General features: G+C 39.4%; 1 protein-coding gene across 1 annotated transcript in view; it reads left to right on the top strand.

Moving 5' to 3' along the window:
- The window catches only part of LOC120515154 (protein-glutamine gamma-glutamyltransferase 2-like), a 122,176-nt gene extending 102,561 nt beyond the window's left edge, over positions 1 to 19,615 (top strand). Inside the window, exons 8-13 of the mRNA XM_039735908.1 lie at positions 2,893 to 2,996; positions 5,214 to 5,453; positions 8,068 to 8,343; positions 13,078 to 13,238; positions 13,329 to 13,465; positions 19,009 to 19,615. Of these exons, the coding sequence (XP_039591842.1) occupies positions 2,893 to 2,996; positions 5,214 to 5,453; positions 8,068 to 8,343; positions 13,078 to 13,238; positions 13,329 to 13,465; positions 19,009 to 19,153 (1,063 nt within the window). The 3' untranslated portion in view covers positions 19,154 to 19,615. The remainder of the gene's footprint in view (positions 1 to 2,892; positions 2,997 to 5,213; positions 5,454 to 8,067; positions 8,344 to 13,077; positions 13,239 to 13,328; positions 13,466 to 19,008) is intronic.
- Positions 19,616 to 20,421: the final 806 nt, after the last annotated feature.

Raw genomic sequence — 20,421 nt, 5'->3', positions numbered from 1 at the left:
AGCTCAGTTAATGCTTTCAAATAAAAAATGCAACATCTGTCCTCAAAGCTGCAGCACCTTGATTTGGGGAACATCCAAAACCTCGCGTCAGAGCTGGAGACTCAACGGAAGGCGTGTGCGCAACTTGACAGCATCCGCTACAGAGCAGATTGAAAATTGTCTGTCAGACTTTATCTAATGGAAAAAAAGTAACGACTTGAGTGTTGCCCAATGTAGTGGAGTAAGAGTAGTGCTTCTTCTTCACAAATGTACTCAAGTAAAAGTAATAAAGTATGGTGCAGTAAAACTATTATAGAAGTACAATTTTTTTAAAAAGCTACTCAAGTAAATGTAATGGAGTAAATATAATTCATTACTACCCACCTCTGATACTCAGTATATATATATATATATATATATATATATATATATATATATATATATATATATATATATATATATATATATATATATATATATATATAATACACTAATAAAAGGCAAAGCCCTCACTGACTGACTGACTGACTCACTCATCACTAATTCTCCAACTTCCTGTGTAGGTAGAAGGCTGAAATTTGGAAGGCTCATTCCTTACAGCTTACTTACAAAAGTTGGGCAGGTTTCATTTCGAAATTCTACATGTAACGGTCATAACGGTCGATAATGGTCAACAACGTCCGCCATATTGAACTTTCTTATTTATGGCCCCATCTTCACGAAATTTGGTAGGCGGCTTCCCTGCACTAACCAAAACCGATGTACGTACTTATTTCGATGGTATGACGCCACTGTCGGCCGCCATATTGAACTTTCCAACGTCACTAATTTTCCTACTTCCCGTGTAGGTAGAATGCTGAAATTTGGTACTTATTTCGGTAGTATGATGCCACTGTCGGCCGCCATATTGAAGTTTTCAACGGTCTTTGTTACTTATGGGCCCATCTTCAAGAAATTTGGTACGCGGGTTCCCAACACTAACTGAATCCTACTTAAGTACATATATATGTCCATAGCCTGCAGCTCGGTCACCGTGTGAGGCGGCATTGGGTCCCCCATCCCAATGCCTCCCACATTGTTGGCTGCCTGCCTATATAAGGCTGTCCATTGCGCCAGTCTCTACATTCCCTTCCTTTCTTCGCCACGGGATTCACGTCTCCCTACTGATAACTACAGCCTTTTTATTTAATCCACGGCTTCTCCGCTGTTTTATTGTTCATTTATTCCGATTATAGTTATTGTGTAGGTATTTTAGACTTACTTTACATTGTTCAGGTACCATTTTCCTTTATCATTCCAACCGTACCCCCATTAACATATCTATCGAGGTGATCACCATCGATCAAAGAACTGTCACTTACCGAGTGGTTTCCATTCCCAGAGATGGCACCTACCTTTTCCATTCTCTTTGTTACATATTGCACAGCCATATTGGGCTCACTCTTGATATCCGGAGGAACATTGTGTGTTATGTATTGAATGACTGGGACAGGTTCAAGGTGTGGACTGATGACGGTACAGGAGATAATTATACTACACAGGAGCACTATAAGAATGAAATGCTTAAGCCCTTCACCTATGGTTCTGCATGTGAGTTAATGGCTGCCGCTGAATTGTTCGGTTGTCGCTTTCAAGTGTACCGAAATGGCCAAATATTTTACACCTTTCAACAACCACCAATGCCTCTTAAACATCTTAGATTCACAGGTGACGATTTCAGTAGAGGACACTTTGATGTTTATGAATGTTTAAACTCTCAAAAGCTGGATGTGAAGTTATCGATGAAACTGGTTGTATACTTACAACGCTAGACAGATGCCGAATGTCTGTTCAACACAAGTCTTACAAATACTGTTGTAATTGAAACAAACCATGAAACTCAAACCGATTATGACAGCAGCAATCCAAGCTGTGAGATTTAAATCAAGATTACTGTTCACATGGCCAACTGTACGTTGCATGCTCAAGAGTAAGCTCAGCACACAGCTTGGTCATATTACAACCGGAGGGCCGAACTGACAATGTGGTTTACAAAGAGATCCTTAACAAATAATTAGTGGTATATTTTCCCTCAGTTTAAAAAGGTTTAATTTTCTTCTTAATAAATATTTTAAGGCAGTACTTTGCCACTGCGAAGCGCAGGTATTTTGCTACTATATATATATATATATATATATATATATATATATATATATATATATATATATATATATATATATATATATATATATATATATATATATATATATATATATATATATATATATATATATATATATATATATATAATTTTTAATGTTGGTAGATCATTTTGACCTGGTCATTTTAAAAGAAGCTCGCAAGCCGAAAAAGTCTGGGCACCCCTGCCACACAGTAATCTTTGTTGTCTCAGTAAAGGAGGGTTGTGTATTCTTTTACCATTTGCTTCCTATTACCTGGCTAAGACCATAGATGGGTCAACCCGACCTTGCATATTTTTGCAAAATAATTTAAACAATGGCCTTTTCCTAAATATTAATTATGTGCTGTTTTGAAAGAATAAGAAGAGAGGAAAAAAATATTAATTGACAGCAAAAATGTGTAGCAAATTCTTGATTTTGGGTTGTTTCCATCAGAACGAGCATTAAGAATGAGGAAGACTGCCATTTTTCAGCACAAAATATACTTCAAATAATACTCTGAGTAAAAAAAAAACTTATTGTATAAAACAAATGCAACTTATTTTTAAAACACAATTTTATTTTTCAAAATGATGTTTTTTGTTGAATCTGATATCTTGCAGAAATGGTTTATCAAAGAATCCGTTCAGAAACGGATTCTGCTCACATAAATCTATAAAGTACAGCAATTTTGGTGAACACCAATGTTGTTTTTGTAAATCCTACTAATATTTTAAAATTTCTTCCATTACAGGAATTTTCACTGCTGGGTGGAATCTTGGATGACCCGTCTAGACCTAAAAAGTGGCTTTGATGGTTGGCAGGCAAGTGATCCAACACCACAGGAAAGAAGTGAGGGTAAGTTTCTAGAGGAGATTTAAAGCTGATGATGGCCAAGGTCAAAACTATCTTAACTTGCTCTGTCCGAAATGCCAGATTAACTAATACTGACAGGATCCCCGGATGTAACTTTGCCTGGGATGGCTTAATAAGTCAAGGATATTGGAGGGCATCACTGAGTTACCAAACCAACAGTTGGAAACAGGAACTCATGATGAGTTAAGATGTAACCCTTTTTAGGGTTGCCCAGGACTTATAAGCAGTGTAGAGACAGCAGAGTCCAGTATTGTCATGATAGCAGAATGGCCTCAGGAGTTATACAGAACAGTCCTGACCCTAAAAGTGGTCCTAATGTTTAACTCAGAAGTACTTTCCTGGGAAGCATAAAAGCTGCTTTTAGCCATCTAACAAGTGGTTGAAATATAAAGATATAGCTAGTGGGAGGTATAGTATAAATCAACATATTAAATAAAGAAAGAAACTTATCATCTACCAGGACAAGTCTAATAAAACCTTTTTGAGTCAGTGATCAGTGAGGAGAAAGCTTGTCCGTCTGCATCATTTATTTACTGTTGCAGCACCATGCTAAAGAGGGAGCATCCATCACAGCAGTCTGTTACAGAATGATCAGAATAGTCAGAGAAGTAAGGGCAGAGGTCTGTTTTATAAACAACTGAGTTTACAGTGCTGAATTAATGCGTACATGCCATACTCTGATTGGTTAAAAGACATGGGGTGCTCTAGCATAGAGCACATCAAGCCTACAATAAAAGGTGTTCTGCATTATATCCTTGCTCTTCAATATGTCTTCAATTCAGGCCTTATTCTGTTATGAAAACTGTACCCGTGCCATCTAGTAAATATTAGTAGGTGCATGAAAGAACATTACATCAACCAGTTTCTTGAACCATCCCCCTGGAACATTCTATTTGTTTACTTGACCATTTTAGCCATCTCTTCATGACATTTTAAAAACAAATGCTTATATATTTCAATGTGCACTGCAAACCAAAATACTTAACTGCTATTACCTCTAAATGTATTCTCGCATAGAGGAAGTGAGGCCAGTGCTATATTGAAGGTGTGAAGATAAAACAAGAAATATATGCTGTGGTAGGAAAGTGGAATGAGAAACATCTACTTACAGAGCCACAAGGCCTTGATGTGAGGGCAGTTTTAGGGCATGATGCCAGCATGGTTTTAGGACAGCAGTTTTAGGGAGGATGTTTGTATACACAGGACGGACCAATGGAGAGACTGTGAGAGAAGCAGAAAGAATAGTTGGGCATGAGCTGGACTGCACTGTTTAATCATGGGGCATTGAGCCACAGAAAAAATAAACAAAAAAATACATTTAACACTTTGCGTACATAAGAATAAGTGTATTATAGCCAAAGAGGCGAACTTAAGAGAACACAGACATGGGTGTCAAAGTGGGGTAGAAGGTTAATGGTTCTCATTTGCTAGGCTCATCCATCGGATACGTTATCTGTTGTAGCCGGTTCAACAGGCTACCAGGAGAGTGGAGCTAACCCTCTCCACCACATACTGATTTTACACATTTTTGAAAGTGGTAGATAGAATATAAAAGGAATTGAAGGAGAATTCAAGTCGTGCTTTTGAGGAAGTTGGGGGGGCTCAAAACCTGGAATGAAAATTTTGTTTTCAAGGGAAGGGGCCCACAGAGATTGTTTATGTATAGGGCCTAGAGTTCTGTGTTACACCCCCAGAACACAGGTAATAGGCTTTTTCAATGGGAGTGCTGTCTCAATTGCCAGTTTATTCTAGAATGAGCTGCCAAATAACATACCAAATGGTGTGTAACAAATATAGCAACGCAACAGACACACTGCAATGCAAACGTCAACACTGAGGTTTATGTTATTATTTAGACTTCAACCCGTCTTAGATGGGTAGCACAGCTAGTGTCCATGTGCATAGATCTAACAACAGTCCCATTCAAATACACACAAGAGTTACTAAAAATTTGGACATGAGCATCGGTAGGCTTTGTGCCCTAGAAACCAAGTTACCCTAACTATTCTATAACATTTCAGTAATGATTTACTGCTCTGATGCTGATCTTTCTGATCATAAAATAGGTCATTACAATAGCAATTGACAATTAATTGCAGCATCTTCATAAATATCACAATTGTCATAAAGCAATGATTTATCTTTTTTATGTTTTAAACATGAATTTTAAATTAACTGTGGTATTGTCTGTATCCTTAGGAGAATACTGCTGTGGTCCTGTCCCAGTCAGGGCTATTAAAGAGGGAGAGCTAACCCTAAAGTATGATGCCCCGTTTGTTTTTGCGGAGGTCAACGCTGATGAGGTTTGCTTTATTAAGCGTAAAGATGGCACACAACAGAAGATGCATTTTACTGCAAAAGTGGGTGAAAAAATCAGCACCAAAGGTGTTGGTTCAGATAAACGAGAAGATATCACACACTTGTATAAGTATCCCGAAGGTAAGTAGGAGAATGGCTTACTTTGTTCGTTCTGTGAAAAGATGTTTCCTTTGGAGGCACTAACTCTCCGGAAATGTGTTCTTTTGAAATTGCGGCATGTTAAGTAACCGAGAAATATAGAAATATGATATCAAAGGCGATATCCCTCCCATAGTAATTACGGCGGTACAAAAATCACGAGAGAAAAAGATATACTTTAGCTTTCTTTACTGACGATTTTACGCAGTTACAGACGGGAAGCTTATGACAGACTCTATCAAGGTGGGATCTTGATCTATGCAGTCTGCCATCTTCCGTCACCACGCTGAAAGGATTTTCTGGACGGATGACATAATCTTCCACCCGACAGCTTCAAAGTGTATTGGCAGTAGGTCCGTCCTTATATACTGGTTGCTCCACGTGCAGGCTCTTTCTCTGGTCTCCAAACAAGGACAGGAAAGGCTCAACTCCACCTCCAAAAAAATACAGGAATAGCACAATGCCTACTTACAGTTCTCATTCTCCCAACAAGGAAAGAAGATTTTGTGCTGACAGAGGACAGAAGTATCCTATTCTGTCTTTTAGGCTGATTATACAATCCTCCAGTTGTATTTGGCTATGTAGTCCTATGCTTGGCTGGCAATTCTAAATGCTGAGCTCCTGTATATCATACTTGGTCTGCCTGTATGAATGAATCCATAACAGTGTGCACAGAGACAGTGACATTAAACTTAATATTATAAAAAATATTATAACAAGTATACTCAGTACAACCGTATACTAGTTCTTTTATATTATTTGGATCTGTTTATTTAAATAGACGGTTAAACTTTTTTTAGTGGGGCAATAAGAACATTCAGTGGTTAGCGGTGCCAAATCACAGGTCCAGGAATATGGCTTTAAACCTTACTTGCGTATTCTTCCAGTGTTCATGTAAGTTTTCCCAAGATACTCCTGCCTTCTTCTCACACAGCAAATATGGGTTAATTGACACCTGAGTATGGGCACTTGTGCCAGTATATCCTTTCCGAGGTTAACTCCTACTTAGCATATGATGTTCCAGGGATAGTCGCAGCTCCCCACAAGCATGCAAATGAATAACAGAATAGAGAAAATGGGTGGATAGATGTGTGGGTAGATGGATGTGATCCATTTATCCATCGTTCAACCTGTTTTGCCAGTTCATGGTCATGGTAAGCCAGTGTCTATCCTGACTGCAGTGGACACATGAATGAAAACCTTCTTGGAAGGAGCACCTATACAGTAGGTTATTTTTCAATTACTACAACTAAACTCAACTCACCTCTCAAATAGTGCAAAATATGTCACCAGGTAAACTTTTACGTGAGCTTAGAGGCCACTGTGTTAACAAAGATTTGCAGTTGTGCACTTCTTAAAGTTATGTGGTTTTCTCTAATTCCTAACCCACCACTTCCAGACACTTTTTTATACTTAATATTATTTTGTGCAAAATAATATTACCAACTTTTATTATTAGGTTCACCTACCCTTCTGTAGCCAGACTGGGAATCAGAAGGCCATAGTTTGAATCAATGAGCAACCTGTGAAAGATGAAATATGAATTTTTTAAAATAAGTACAATTTTTGCAGAATATTTAAGGAGTTATCCTGTGTGGAGGCTGGTCCGGACACAGACAGGTGGACACATTCATGTCACCAAACACACATTTATTGAAGTGTTCCATATTTACAAGTAGGGTGTGGCGGACGTGCTGAGGTCCAGGTTCTCCAAGGCATTGGTGTGCCCCCTGGCGGTGACCACGGGCCCCTACAGGGTGGAGCTTCAAAGCTCTGTACCTGTGGCCCCCAGAGCTACCAGGGTGGCCGTCCCCACATGGTCTGGGGAAGGCGCAAGCCCTCCTCCGGTCCTCCTGGGTGACCCGGCCGGGTCACCACCCCAGCCATCTCTGACACCTGATTTTATGAAAGTCTGGGGATATATGCAACCCTGCTTACTCTTTTTCTTTGGGCAGAGAGGCAGAGTGTGAAATGATTGAACAGACAAAGAAAGAGGTTTGGGGGCATTCACCCATATACTTCAATCATGCTGCTAAAATGAAAGATTGGTTCCAAATGACATGTCTCAACAGACTTCAGTCCAACAATAGGCAAACATGTTGGTTTGGGAAGTGCCGTCATCGGGACATGAACCAGAAGTGACATCATCAGGGCAGGAACTGGAAGTGACCTCATCGGGTCTGGACCCGGAAGTGATGTCCTCAAGTCCAGGCGATACTTCCCATGATTGGGCTGCCAATGAAAAAGAGGAAAGATTAGTGCACTCTGCCACCCCCTGGTCTGGCACGGTATTATCCCTTTGTGAGCCCTTCAGCTGCCTCCCATGCACATGTGTGTAACAAGAGATATATGGAATAAATTACCAAGTAGTGTGGTGGAGAGTAGGACTTCAGACACCTATAAACTCCGCTTGATGTTACTTTGTGCACTCTAGGAAAATAGGATAGGCAAGCTTGTTGGGCTTGGGGTTCTCGGTACATTTGTTTTAATTTACTAACTTATGTTGACCTCTTTTGTAAGTTGCTTTGAATAAAAGTATCTGCTAAGTGAATAAATAGTAGATGTCATTGTAACAGCTTTCTTTGTGTCAATTCAGGATCCGATGAAGAAAGGAAAGTCTTTGAGAAAGCTAATCATCAAAACAAGTTGCTGCAGAAAGACACAGAAGAAGGATTAAACATTAAAATCAAAGTGTCACAGGAGATGAAGATGGGCAGCGACTTTGACATCTTTGCAGTTATCACCAATAATACACCCATGGCAAAGTTGTGCCGCCTAATGTTTTGTGCACGAGCTGCCTGCTATAACAGTGTTATGGGGATAGAGTGTGGCTCCAAGGACCTACTCAATGTGCAGCTTCAGCCAAATGAAGGTATATATTATACTGTAAAACAAAAAAGACTGTGATTGATAGTTGGGATCCCTGGAGGAAAAGACATTGGTAGTGTGAGTGTAGGCACTCTGAAAGCAGCGACTTTTTCACTTTTTTAGTAGTTATAGATAAGTGATGTTGCTTCCATCCAGGTCTAGAAAGGCAGAGACTTTATAAACAATGAACTGTTTGGAAGAATCAGGTTAGGGTGGTCATGTGTCTACTTCTACAGTGCCTATAAAAAGTATTCACCCCTTGGAAGTTTTCTTCACATGGTCTTGCTTTACAACACTGAATCACAACGAATTTAGCTTCACTTCTTTGACACTAATCAACTGAACGAGACTCAGTAACGTCAAAGTGAAAGCAGATCTCAGCAAAGTGGTGTAAATTAATTACAAATATAAAACACAAAGTAACTCATAGCATAAGTATTCACCCATAAATATTTAGTAGATGCACCATTGTCGGCCATAACAGCCTTGAGTCTATGTGCACAAGTCTCTGTATCACCTCTGCCATTTGTCCCCATTATTTTTTGCAAAACTGCTGAAGCTGTGTTAGGCTGCATGGCGATTGTGAGTGAACAGCTTTTTTCAAGTCCAGCCATAAATTTAGCTTTGGATTGAGATCTGGACTTCGACTCGGCCACTTCCGGAAATTAACTTTGTTGTTTTGAAGCCATACCTGTGTAACTTTGAATTCTTGCTTGGGGCTGTTGACTTGCTGAAAAACAAATCTTTTCCCAAGGTGCAGGTCTCTTGCAGATCACATCAGGTTTTCCTCTAGGATTTCACCGTATTTTGCTGCATTTGTTTTTCCCCTCACAAGCCTTTTGGGTCCTGCTGCAAAGAAGCAATCTGACCTCGCCATCCTGCCATCACCATGCTTCACAGTGGGGATGGTGTTTTTTTAATAATGCGCAGTGTTCAAACATGGAGTTTAGCCGGATAGCCAAAAAGCTCATCAGGCCATACAACCTTCTTCCAGCTGACTTCAGAATCTCTCGCATGCTTTCTGTCAAACTCTAACTGAGATATCATGTGCATAAGCTGTGACAGTCGTCGTCTGCTGTCTCTCCAGTCTTGGCCATTGCAGCTTGTCCCTCCTTCAAAGTTCACAGAGGTCTCCTGGTGGCTTGTTTCACTTGTCTTCTCGTACAGTCGCTCAGTTTTGGTGGGCAAGCCTGCTGAAGGAAGATTTCCAGCTCTGCCATAGCATTTCCATTTCTTCATGATTGATTTACCTGGATATTCAGTGACTTGATATTTTCTTGTCTCATTCCCCAGACTTATGCTTTTCAGTCCCCTTTTTATGGAGTTTCAAATTAGATTAGATTTGTTTTGATTCAGCTTTATTGTCCTTGAGCACAGTGCAGGTACCATGACAACAAAATGCAGTTTTGCATCCAACCAATAGTGGAGTTAGAAATTAATTGCAAGTAATCAGATACATTTAAATATACAGTTGTGCTTGAAAGTTTGTGAACCCTTTAGCATTTTCTATATTTCTGCATAAAAATGACCTAAAACATCATCAGATTTTCACTCAAGTCCTAAAAGTAGATAAAGAGGAACCAGTTAAACAAATGAGACAAAAATATTATACTTGGTCATTTATTTATTAAGGAAAATGATCGAATATTACATATTTGTGAGTGGTAAAAGTATGTGAACCTTTGCTTTCAGTTTCTGGTGTGATCCCCCCTTTGCAGCAATAACTGCAACTAAACATTTCCAGTAACTTTTGATCATTCCTGCACACCGGCTTAGAGGAATTTTAGCCCATTCTTCCATACAGAACAGCTTCAACTCTGGGATGTTGGTGGGTTTCCTCACATGAACTGCTCACTTCAGGTCCTTCCACAACATTTCGATTGGATTAAGGTCAGGACTTTGACTTGGCCATTCCAAAACATTAACTTTATTCTTCTTTAACCATTCTTTGGTAGAACAACTTGTGTGCTTAGGGTCATTGTCTTGCTGCATGACCCACCTTCTCTTGAGATTCAGTTCATGGACAGATGTCCTGACATTTTCCTTTAGAATTCTCTGATATAATTCAGAATTCATTGTTCCATCAATGAAGGCAAGCCGTCCTGGCCCAGATGCAGCAAAACAGGCTCAAACCATGATACTACCACCACCATGTTTCACAGATGGGATAAGGTTCTTATGCTGGAATGCAGTGTTTTCCTTTCTCCAAACATAACGCTTTTCATTTAAACCAAAAAGTTCTATTTTGGTCTCATCCGTCCACAAAACATTCTTCCAATAGCCTTCTGGTTTGTCCACCTGATCTTTAGCAAAGTGCAGATGAGCAGCAATGTTTTTTGGAGAGCAGTGGCTTTCTCCTTGCAACCCTGCCATGCACACCATTGTTGTTCAGTGTTCTCCTGATGGTGGACTCATGAACATGAACATTAGCCAATGTGAGAGAGGCCTTCAGTTGCTTAGAAGTTACCCTGGGGTCCTTTGTGACCTCACCGACTATTACACACCTTGCTCTTGGAGTGATCTTTGCTGGTCAACCACTCCTGGGGAGGGTAACAATGGTCTTGAATTTCCTCCATTTGTACACAATCTGTCTGACTGTGGATTGGTGGAGTCCAAACTCTTTAGAGATGGTTTTGTAACCTTTTCCAGCCTGATGAGCATCAACAACTCTTTTTCTGAGGTCCTCAGAAATCTCGTTTGTTCGTGCCATGATACGCTTCCACAGACGTGTTGTGAAGAGCAGACTTTGATAGATCCTGTTCTTTAAATAACACAGGGTGCCCACTCACACCTGATTGTCATCCCATTGACTTGAATTTCACCTTCAAACTAACTGCTAATCCTAGAGGTTCACATACTTTTACCACTCACAAATATGTAATATTCGATCATTTTCCTTAATAAATAAATGACCAAGTATAATATTTTTGTCTCATTTGTTTAACTGGTTCCTCTTTATCTACTTTTAGGACTTGAGTGAAAATCTGATGATGTTTTAGGTCATATTTATGCAGAAATATAGAAAATTCTAAAGGGTTCACAAACTTTCAAGCACAACTGTATACAACAGTAAGGGATTGTACAGCTAGGAGGAAGCCAGTTAGAATACAATATGGACAGTGTATGCAGTAATGACAGTATGAATAGAATAAATACACTAAAGTATGAAATTGGTTTAAATATCAGAAATGGTAACATGCAGTCAGTTGTGTAGGTACAGCAAAGTCCTGATATTCCTGAGGTAGTATTAGTCCAAGACTGTACTGCAAACTTGATAGACCTGAGATGGTTATAGAGTCCTAGGGTGTACATGTATGATTTTAAGGTGAGGTGGTGTGGGTGGAGGTGGCCCAGAGTTTGGATTTTGAGTTTAACAGGGTGACGACTACTGGGTAGAAGTTGTTTCTGAGCCTGCTGGTGCTGGCAGAAAGGCTCCTGTACCCCTATCCTAGCAGTTAAAATGCTAAACAAACCATGGCTGAGGTGAAAGGGGCCACCAATGATGCTACGTGCCCTCTGCAGGCATCATTTGAACTGGTGCTCCTCAGTGGCAGGTAATGAGACACTACTGATGTGCTAGACAGCTGTCACCCCCTTACCGCAGAGACTTCTGGTCTGAAAGTACGTAGTTACCATATCATCCTGAGTTACAATTGGTTGGAATACTGTTGATGATGCAGTGATAAAAGTTCAGTAACATCTGACAAGACAGTTGGGCTTTCCTAAGCCTCCTTAGAAAGAGAAAACACTTCTGTGCCCTCTTGACCAGGGTGAATGTATAGAGGAACCTTGAAAGATCCTCAGAAATGTGAACACCATGGAACTTGAAGCTGATGTTGCTTGGAGTGTTTTTTTGTCTTTATTGTGTAGGTCAGGCCACCATACTGACTCACCACAATGTGGCCCTTCCACATTCAGGGGCATTTATACTACAATCAATCTGAACCCCAAAAAGGTGATGTCTATTGAACTAATTCTGTGACTTCCAAAACTAATGGGTTGAACAAGTGATGGTTTAAGTGCATCGTACTAAAGAGGGAGTCATGGACTGGTTGGACTAAGTCACTTAGAATGTCACATGACATGATGAAGATTATGTAAGTGAAGTCTGTGACTGGAAATTGCTGGAAAAATTGTCTAATGTGACAGGACTTTAACTTAGCTATTCTGAGAAATGTACAGGCACTTGATGCTTTTACATTTAGGCATTGTTCACATATTTCACAATATTTACTGTTTAGATTATAAATTAGCATGATATTTATTGTAAGAGACTTTTCAATTGCTCATATCCTTGTACCACAATAGCGCAATATTGTTGTTATTCTAAGCCATATTATGTGTACCATTCATTTCAATTATATTAGAAGAACCCCATTTAATCGATCCTGAAACAGAGGGCACCTTTCCCAGAACCCTGAACTGGATACGTGTTTTAAAAAAATACATGGATGGGTGGAGGAATGTTCAAAGTAATCTTTGCTATAAAAATACATCACAATAACTGTGTTCTCTTGTAGAAAAATTGATTGGTATCATTTTTGTCTCTTTCTCCCATCTTTGATTTTCTGAAGGATCAATCCTGCTTTAACTGTTTTGAACTATGCAACTGTAAATTGTAATTTTCAAAATTGTATTTTAAGCTTCCATAAGTAAGATATTTGCACTATGTACGTTGTACTGTTCCATTTGAATAACTTCATTTTTAACCATAATGTCCTTTTCTGTCTAATTTCAGAGAAACGGATACCTTTAAGAGTTATTTACTCCAAATATTGCCATGCTATCACAGATCAAAATCTCATTAAACTTGCTGCCTTGCTTATCGACTATGGTACTAAAGATGCAATTCTGGCAATGAGAGATATATACCTTGAGAACCCACCTATTAAAATTAAGGTATACAAGACACCTCATCACCAATTTAACATTTTTCTTTCTTTTTCCTATAAAGGGAATGCTTAAATTAACCCTTTTGGATGTTTCTAGATTTTGGGTGAACCCAAGGCAAATCGGAAAATGGCTGCAGAAATTTCACTGATAAACCCACTGTCTGAGTCTCTGGAAGACTGTACATTCTGTATGGAAGGAGCAAATCTGACAGAAGGGAAAATAATTCGTGAAAAGTGAGTATAAAGTGCTGCACTGACAACCTGTGTATATTTTGTTACATTTTTAAGCAAAATATGTGGTTATGCTCTTCTGATTTGGCCTAAAATATGAAATTATTTTTCTACAACAAACAAGTACAAATGGGATTGCATAAATATATGAAGACCTCCAATGAGATAGTTAAAAAGTAAATTTAAAAAGGAGGTAAAGTTTGCTGAAGCTAGTGTTTTGTCTCTTGAAGATATAGTGTGGTATAAAGATCTGTTGTCTTGGTCATGTAGTCACCATGTGTGTTATCGAGAGATGAATGAGACTCAATACGTATGTTACTAGATTGGTCTGCTCTGACAACTTAAGATTAATACAGACAAAGACACACCCAAATCCTATTCATGTATGTACCGCATGAGTATGAGTTGCTTCAGCACTGTCGAGACAAATGAAGGCTCGTATACCTTTCGGTTATATGCCACTTACCAACCAATTATGGCTTACTTCTATCACACTTGTTCTTCCTTTTGAGTTACAATTTCTCTGCCTTGATAACCCTGCAGGTCAGAGCAAATGATAATCTTCCCCTGGACCAGAGGCAGTAATTTTTACTTTACAGTAATCCCTCCTCGATCGCGGGGGTTGCGTTCCAGAACCCCCCGCGATAGATGAAAATCCGCGAAGTAGAAACCATATGTTTGTATGGTTATTTTTATATATTTTAAGCCCTTAGAAACTCTCCCACACTGTTTATAAATATTCTCTGTACAGTTATACAGTAAACCCTCGTTTATAGCGGTTAATCCGCTCCAGACAGATAAATGAATTTCCACGAACTAGGATTCTTTATTTATAATTCTAATATTTTCTCAGTTAGAGCATAGAAAACCTGTTTACGGCCTTCTAAATACGTTTTTTAACATTATTAGAGCCCTCTAGACATGAAATAACACCCTTTAGTCAAAAGTTTAAACTGTGCTCCATGACAAGACAGAGATGACAGTTCTTTCTCACAATTAAAAGAATGCAAACATATCTTCCTCTTCATAGGAGTGCACGTCAGGAGCAGAGAATGTCAGAGAGAGAGAGAGAGAGAAAGGCAAACAATCAAAAATCAATAGGGCTGTTGGGCTTTTAAATATACGAAACACCGGCGATAAAGCGGCCGCAATGAAGTGATCAATGTGAAGGTAGTCTTTCAGCATTTTTTACAGGAGCGTCCGTATCTTCTAAGCAAACAGCCTCTGTGCAAACAGCCCCTCTGCTAACACCCCCTCCGTCAGGAGCAGAGATTGTCAGAGAGAGTGAGAGAGACAGAGAAAAGCAAACAATCAAAAATCAATACGGGCTGTTAGAGCTTTGATGTGTGCGAAGCACCGAGCAGGAAGCATATCGTATATCATTGAGGAGTTTTATTCAATACGTAATACGTGCTCTGATTGAGTAGCTTTTCAGCCATCTGCCAATAGCGTCCCTTGTATGAAATCAACTGGGCAAACAAACTGAGGAAGCATGTACCATAAATTAAAAGACCCATTGTCTGCAGAAATCCGCGAACCAGCGAAAAATCCGTGATATATACTATGCTTACATTTAAAATCCGCGATGGAGTGAAGCCACGAAATTCGAAGCGCGATATAGCTAGAGATCACTGTATTGCTTAAGTTAATCTATAGGGTGGTCCAGATCTAATTATGCAATTTTCATTACGCTATAACCTATTAAGTTTATTAAATAGAGAATTCACAAAAAAATCTTTTTGTTGCCAATAGATGGCAGCACCTGCCCTGCATTCTAAAATGGCGGGGAGACGGTTGTCAGTCGAACAGCGGGTGTGATGTGTTTGCCTTTTCATAATTGCATAATTAGATCTGGACCACCCTGTAGATATAAATACTAAGTACAGAAATTTAAACGCAACATGGTATTTATTAAAGCATAATAATACCAATAGAAGAACATATAACAGAACATACAATAGATAGCAAATTTATTTATATATAGTGTGCACACCCTATATATAAATAGCTCCCTAAACGGCACAGACACAAGTGCAACACATCATAAAGCTTTGTTTCAGTGGGAAACATTTTCCCAGTTTCCCACCAGCACCAAGCTCAATATAAGCACAATAAAATGTCTCCTCCTTTCTGATACCTCCTCTACTTCTCCTCTGGTAAACTTCGTCCTCCTCCTCCCGACTCTAGCTCCCTGAATGGAGTGACTCAGCTCCTTTTATAGTGCACCAGGTGTCCCATGATCTCCTTCTGGCAACACTTACGGGTGTGGCGGCATTCCTGCCATGAAGGGCTCTGCCGTTCTCCATGCACCCCTTGATAGTGACCACAAGCGCCTGATGTGTCTTGGTCTCTGACATCACTTCTTACATCATTCCTGTCTCGGTCCTTTCGGACATTATTTATGTTAAAATCATGCGTGGAGTTTCTGGGACATGTGACTTTACACACATATGATTGGCTTTGGGCTCTGCCCAGAAGTTTGATCCTGTGCATTTCTGTACAATCTCTTGTTGTCTCTGTTTTCTTTTAACATTAAGTTGTAAACTTGCTGAATATTTTTGACTAAAAGCAGCACAAATTCCATGGATAACAAAGCAGATGCATTAAAGTTATAAATTAATGGTGTGATACGATTTGGATCATAAATTATTATGGTCCACTGCCAATAAATATGCACTGCATCGAGCTGGTATCCATTTGTTGATTGCTTCCTGTTATCAGATGCTGCCAGGGTAGCTTTAAATTAGGTGGGCTCAAATTTTCATTCAAAGGCTAGGACAACAACTACAAGAATGTTTGTTTATTTCTGTAGCACATTTTCATACAAATGATGTAGCTCAAAGTGCTTCACAAGATGTTAAAGAAGTAGTTACACACAAAGAAAAGCAAATTAAAATTAAATAAGAAAAATAATGCATAAATAGTATACTAAAATAAGTACTGCACACATACATAAGATAAGTATGTAGTAGTAGGTTGTTGCACCATGTTAGCCATTATGGATTCAATGAGAAATCAAGCAAAATTACACCTTTTATTGGCTAACTGAACATATTACAATATGCAAGCTTTCAAGGCAGCTAAGGACCTCTAAGGAGTCCTTACATATAGAATATTTTTAAGTCTCTAAATGACGGTCTCATAATAAGGTCAGTTGGGCGGGGTGGACAGATAAAAATAAATATGTAAAAAATATTGCAGTTAAGCTGGAGAAAAAAAAATCTATTAGGCATTCTGCCTAATATAAATGTTCTTAAGTAGTTTTTCATCCCCCGTTTTTTTAGACTGCTCTGCACACTCGATCCTATCACAAGCATTTTTATTTTTTTTTTTAAACTATAACCTACACTTTGTTTTTCAATTTTGCTATGTATTATTTTTTTACTTAGAATAATGAGGAGGGAATAATTAAAGATAATTACAACGCAATATTTAATACATTCAGTTACTTCATTTGTGAAACAGGAATAGACTCGCGGTGCCTTGACTTATATAAAATAAACATAAATGGACATTGACTTTGCATCCTTTGCAATCAAGGACCAGAGGGGCATATAGCAGAGAGGTGGGCTGAAGGATATGGTGGGATATGAAGGACTAAAGTAACACATGCATTTAACATGTTTAGGTAATCATGAGCGATTTTGTATGGGTTACATTACATGGATTACAGGCATGTACAGTATCCCAGTTCCACCTTTTTCTTTGATTGTGTCACATTCCATGAAAAGAAAATCCTGTTTTTGTGAAGAAGCGCCAGTGCACAATTCATCCATCCATCCATTGTCCAACCTGCTATATCCTAACTACAGGGTCATGGGGGTCTGCTGGAGCCAATCCCAGTCAACACAGGGCGCAATGCAGGAAACAAACCCCAGGCAGGGCGCCAGCCCATCGCAGGGCACAAGTCATTGAATGGTTTTAAAATCCAGTTATCTTCACTATTTTTATTTGAAAAATACTGTCTGAACGACACCTTAAGTCCTTTTAAGTGAGCTATTATACTACTTTTGGCAATTTTATCTCGTTCTCAGTTAAGAAACTGTGAAGTGTCAAAGAAACTTCACACTGATCTTTTTTTGATACATGATTCCCAAAAATCCAATTTCTTGATCATAGACTTGATTTTGTCATTTGTCCTTTTTTGGTGTTCGCCATTACCAATATTATTTTTGCGTACCCCCAACCAGTCCGCCGCATACACAAGTTGGGAACCACTGCTCTAGAGAAAAGGAAAATAAATACTGGCATAAACATCTTGGTGGGAATTTCTGCCACTTGTTGTGCTTAACACCAATCTGTCTGCTGTATTCCACTGCCCTCTTGTATACCTGTCCTAGGAGCCATGACGGTATCGGATGCAAGCAATGCTGGACATGTTGAAAGGACTTGCTCACTCACTCACTCATTTACGCACACCTGGCCAGTATAGAGTCCTCAGTTAACCTAACTTGCACATCCATTCTACAGCTTCTTCAGTTTTCCTCCCACTCCTGCCGCACAGATATAGCGTCCTGAATTTCAATCCCATGACTGGCCACTGTCTGTTTGGAGTCTGCACAACCATTTTTTTGAGGGGGTTTCTCCAGGTTTCCTCCCACATCCTCAAAGGTGTGTGTAATAGTTTCACTGGTGATTTACACATTTTCTGTTGTGTGACTATGGGTGTCTGAAGTGGACAGGGGCCTTCTTCTTGAGTTGTACGTGAATTTGCGAGAATACTCTCCAGCCCTTGAATTGTTTAAAGCAGACTTGAGAAAGATATGCCATGTTATGCTGAAATTTATAAACAATTAGCCGTCCCCCACTGCTCTGCCACGTAGTAGTGAAACAGGACAGTGAGGTGGGCCCTGCCTGGCTCCCTACTCCTGATGTCGCACTTCCCCCTCCCCTCGACCCGCAGCCTCTGTCTCAGATTATCGCTACTGCAAGTGAACTATGATTCTTAGCGCAATGAGAGAAGTCACAAAATCAACCGGAATGTTCAAGAAAAATTCCAAACAAAAGCCAGATCTAAATCTGTTAAGTAGTTCTCTCATTCGCTAGCTAAGCGGATGTAAGATACGCCCCAAAGCTGTCACGTGAGTGAGGAGGGCCCCACCCCCCTCCCCATGGCCCACTGTGTCTCTCTCGGGTTTGTGCAAATAAATCACTACTGCAAGTGAACTATGATACTTAGTGCAATGAGAGAGGTTGCAAAATCAACCCAAATGTTCAAGCAAATTACAGCAAAAATTCTGATCTAAATCCGTTAAGTAGTTCTGTCGTGAAAGCAGACAAACATACAGACTTTGGATTTTATATAGAGAGAGATATGGAAATACTTATGTTTTATATTATCCATCCATCCATTATCCAGCCTGCTATATCCTAACTTCAGGGTCACGGGGGTCTTCTGGAGCCAATCCCAGCAAACACAGGGCGCAAGGCAGGAAACAAACCCTGGGCGGGGCGCCAGCCCGCCGCATGTTTTATATTACTTTAATTGAAAGAATTTTTTTTATTTCTTGTGAAAATCTATCTTTTAATCTCTTGCCCTCTTCCAGAATATCACCAGTGGCCCCAGGACAGGAAGCCAAGGTAAAGGTGTATTTTTGCCCCACCAAAGCCGGTCTTCGAAAACTGGTTGTGGATTTCAACAGCAGTCGCCTGAGGGATGTCAAAGGCTACAGAAATGTTATCATTGCCTAATGGATGTCGGATTCATAATCAATCATACGTCATTTATGTCAGCATCCACCTCTTTATATTACCCAGAATACAAATGTAATCACTCTGTTAATCTCTACCATTCCCTTTCCCATGATATGAATTAAGCTTTGTTATTTTTAGATTTTTAAGATTTGTTATAGATATGCTTTCCCTTCATTTTCAATTGCTCCCCATGCATTTACTGGTTTATGAAAATTTAAAACAGTATGTGTAACTCAGTTATAACTTTGTTATGAACTTTCTCATGTGCCTGCTTGCATCCACGTTGTATATTACATTTATAAATGCTTTATGCTACAACTATGTTATTTTTAACTTTCTTACCATGTATTTTTTATCATCCAGTTTACCGAGTGCTCTTCTATTAGAGTGTCAGAATTACCAAACTTTTCAAAAAATAATTTTTTCTGCAGGGGTACAAATTAAACAACCTCTTACTAATGCTGACTAATGTTGTAATTATTCATTAGCTGTTATTGGTCATTTTCTATTCGTGGCCAAGATTTTTTGTCAATGACTGTGTTAGTTCCAGCTCATCAGTGCTTTGAAATTGCTCTCTTTTCATTTATGGACGCCCTGCAGTGTGGCTCATACTACAAGGTAGTGTTTCTCAATCACTTTTGGGTCATTCCGGAGGGTCATGAATTGCTTTTGTTTTTAATGGTAATGGGTCACAGTGGGTTGCTTCAATGATCGCAGTCGTTCCTCCTGCTTTGATGATCAGGCTTCATTCACTTAGGGGGAATCCACACCTTTCCCATCTCTGACAATCAAGCTCTATCCACCAAGGGAGAACGTGGGGCAGGAAGACCCTGTCATGGAGAAAAATGTGTTCTCGCTTGGAAGAAATACACAGTTTCTCTAGATTAATCAGAACAAGACTTTATTGCATAGAGCACAAAACCGACTCATTTGAATGAAGTGAGCGTTCTTAGTCCAGCGGAACCTCATATTTATTACAATACTTATCTGTGTATTTTTCATCATTATCTGACTCCTGGTACCAAACTCCTCCATTCCCCTCTTTTTGCTTACACCACCAATATTTTCTCATGCTTAATCGGCATTAATAATTTTCTGATGGACAAAATTGCTTTCTCCCCATCACCTGCCACCATTATCTTGACCCGAGGGGCATGTTCACCATCTGGCCAACAAAGTGACCACCTCTTAATTACCTGTCACGTTCTTAACCTTTGGGTTGTAAATATTGGTGGCATCCCAGATGACTTAGAGAATAAAAAGTA

Source organism: Polypterus senegalus, chromosome 14 (genome assembly GCF_016835505.1).
Source record: "Polypterus senegalus isolate Bchr_013 chromosome 14, ASM1683550v1, whole genome shotgun sequence".
NCBI classification, from domain to species: domain Eukaryota; kingdom Metazoa; phylum Chordata; class Cladistia; order Polypteriformes; family Polypteridae; genus Polypterus; species Polypterus senegalus.
Note: the sequence above shows the minus strand (reverse complement) of the source record. Positions and strands in the feature narration are given on the sequence as shown.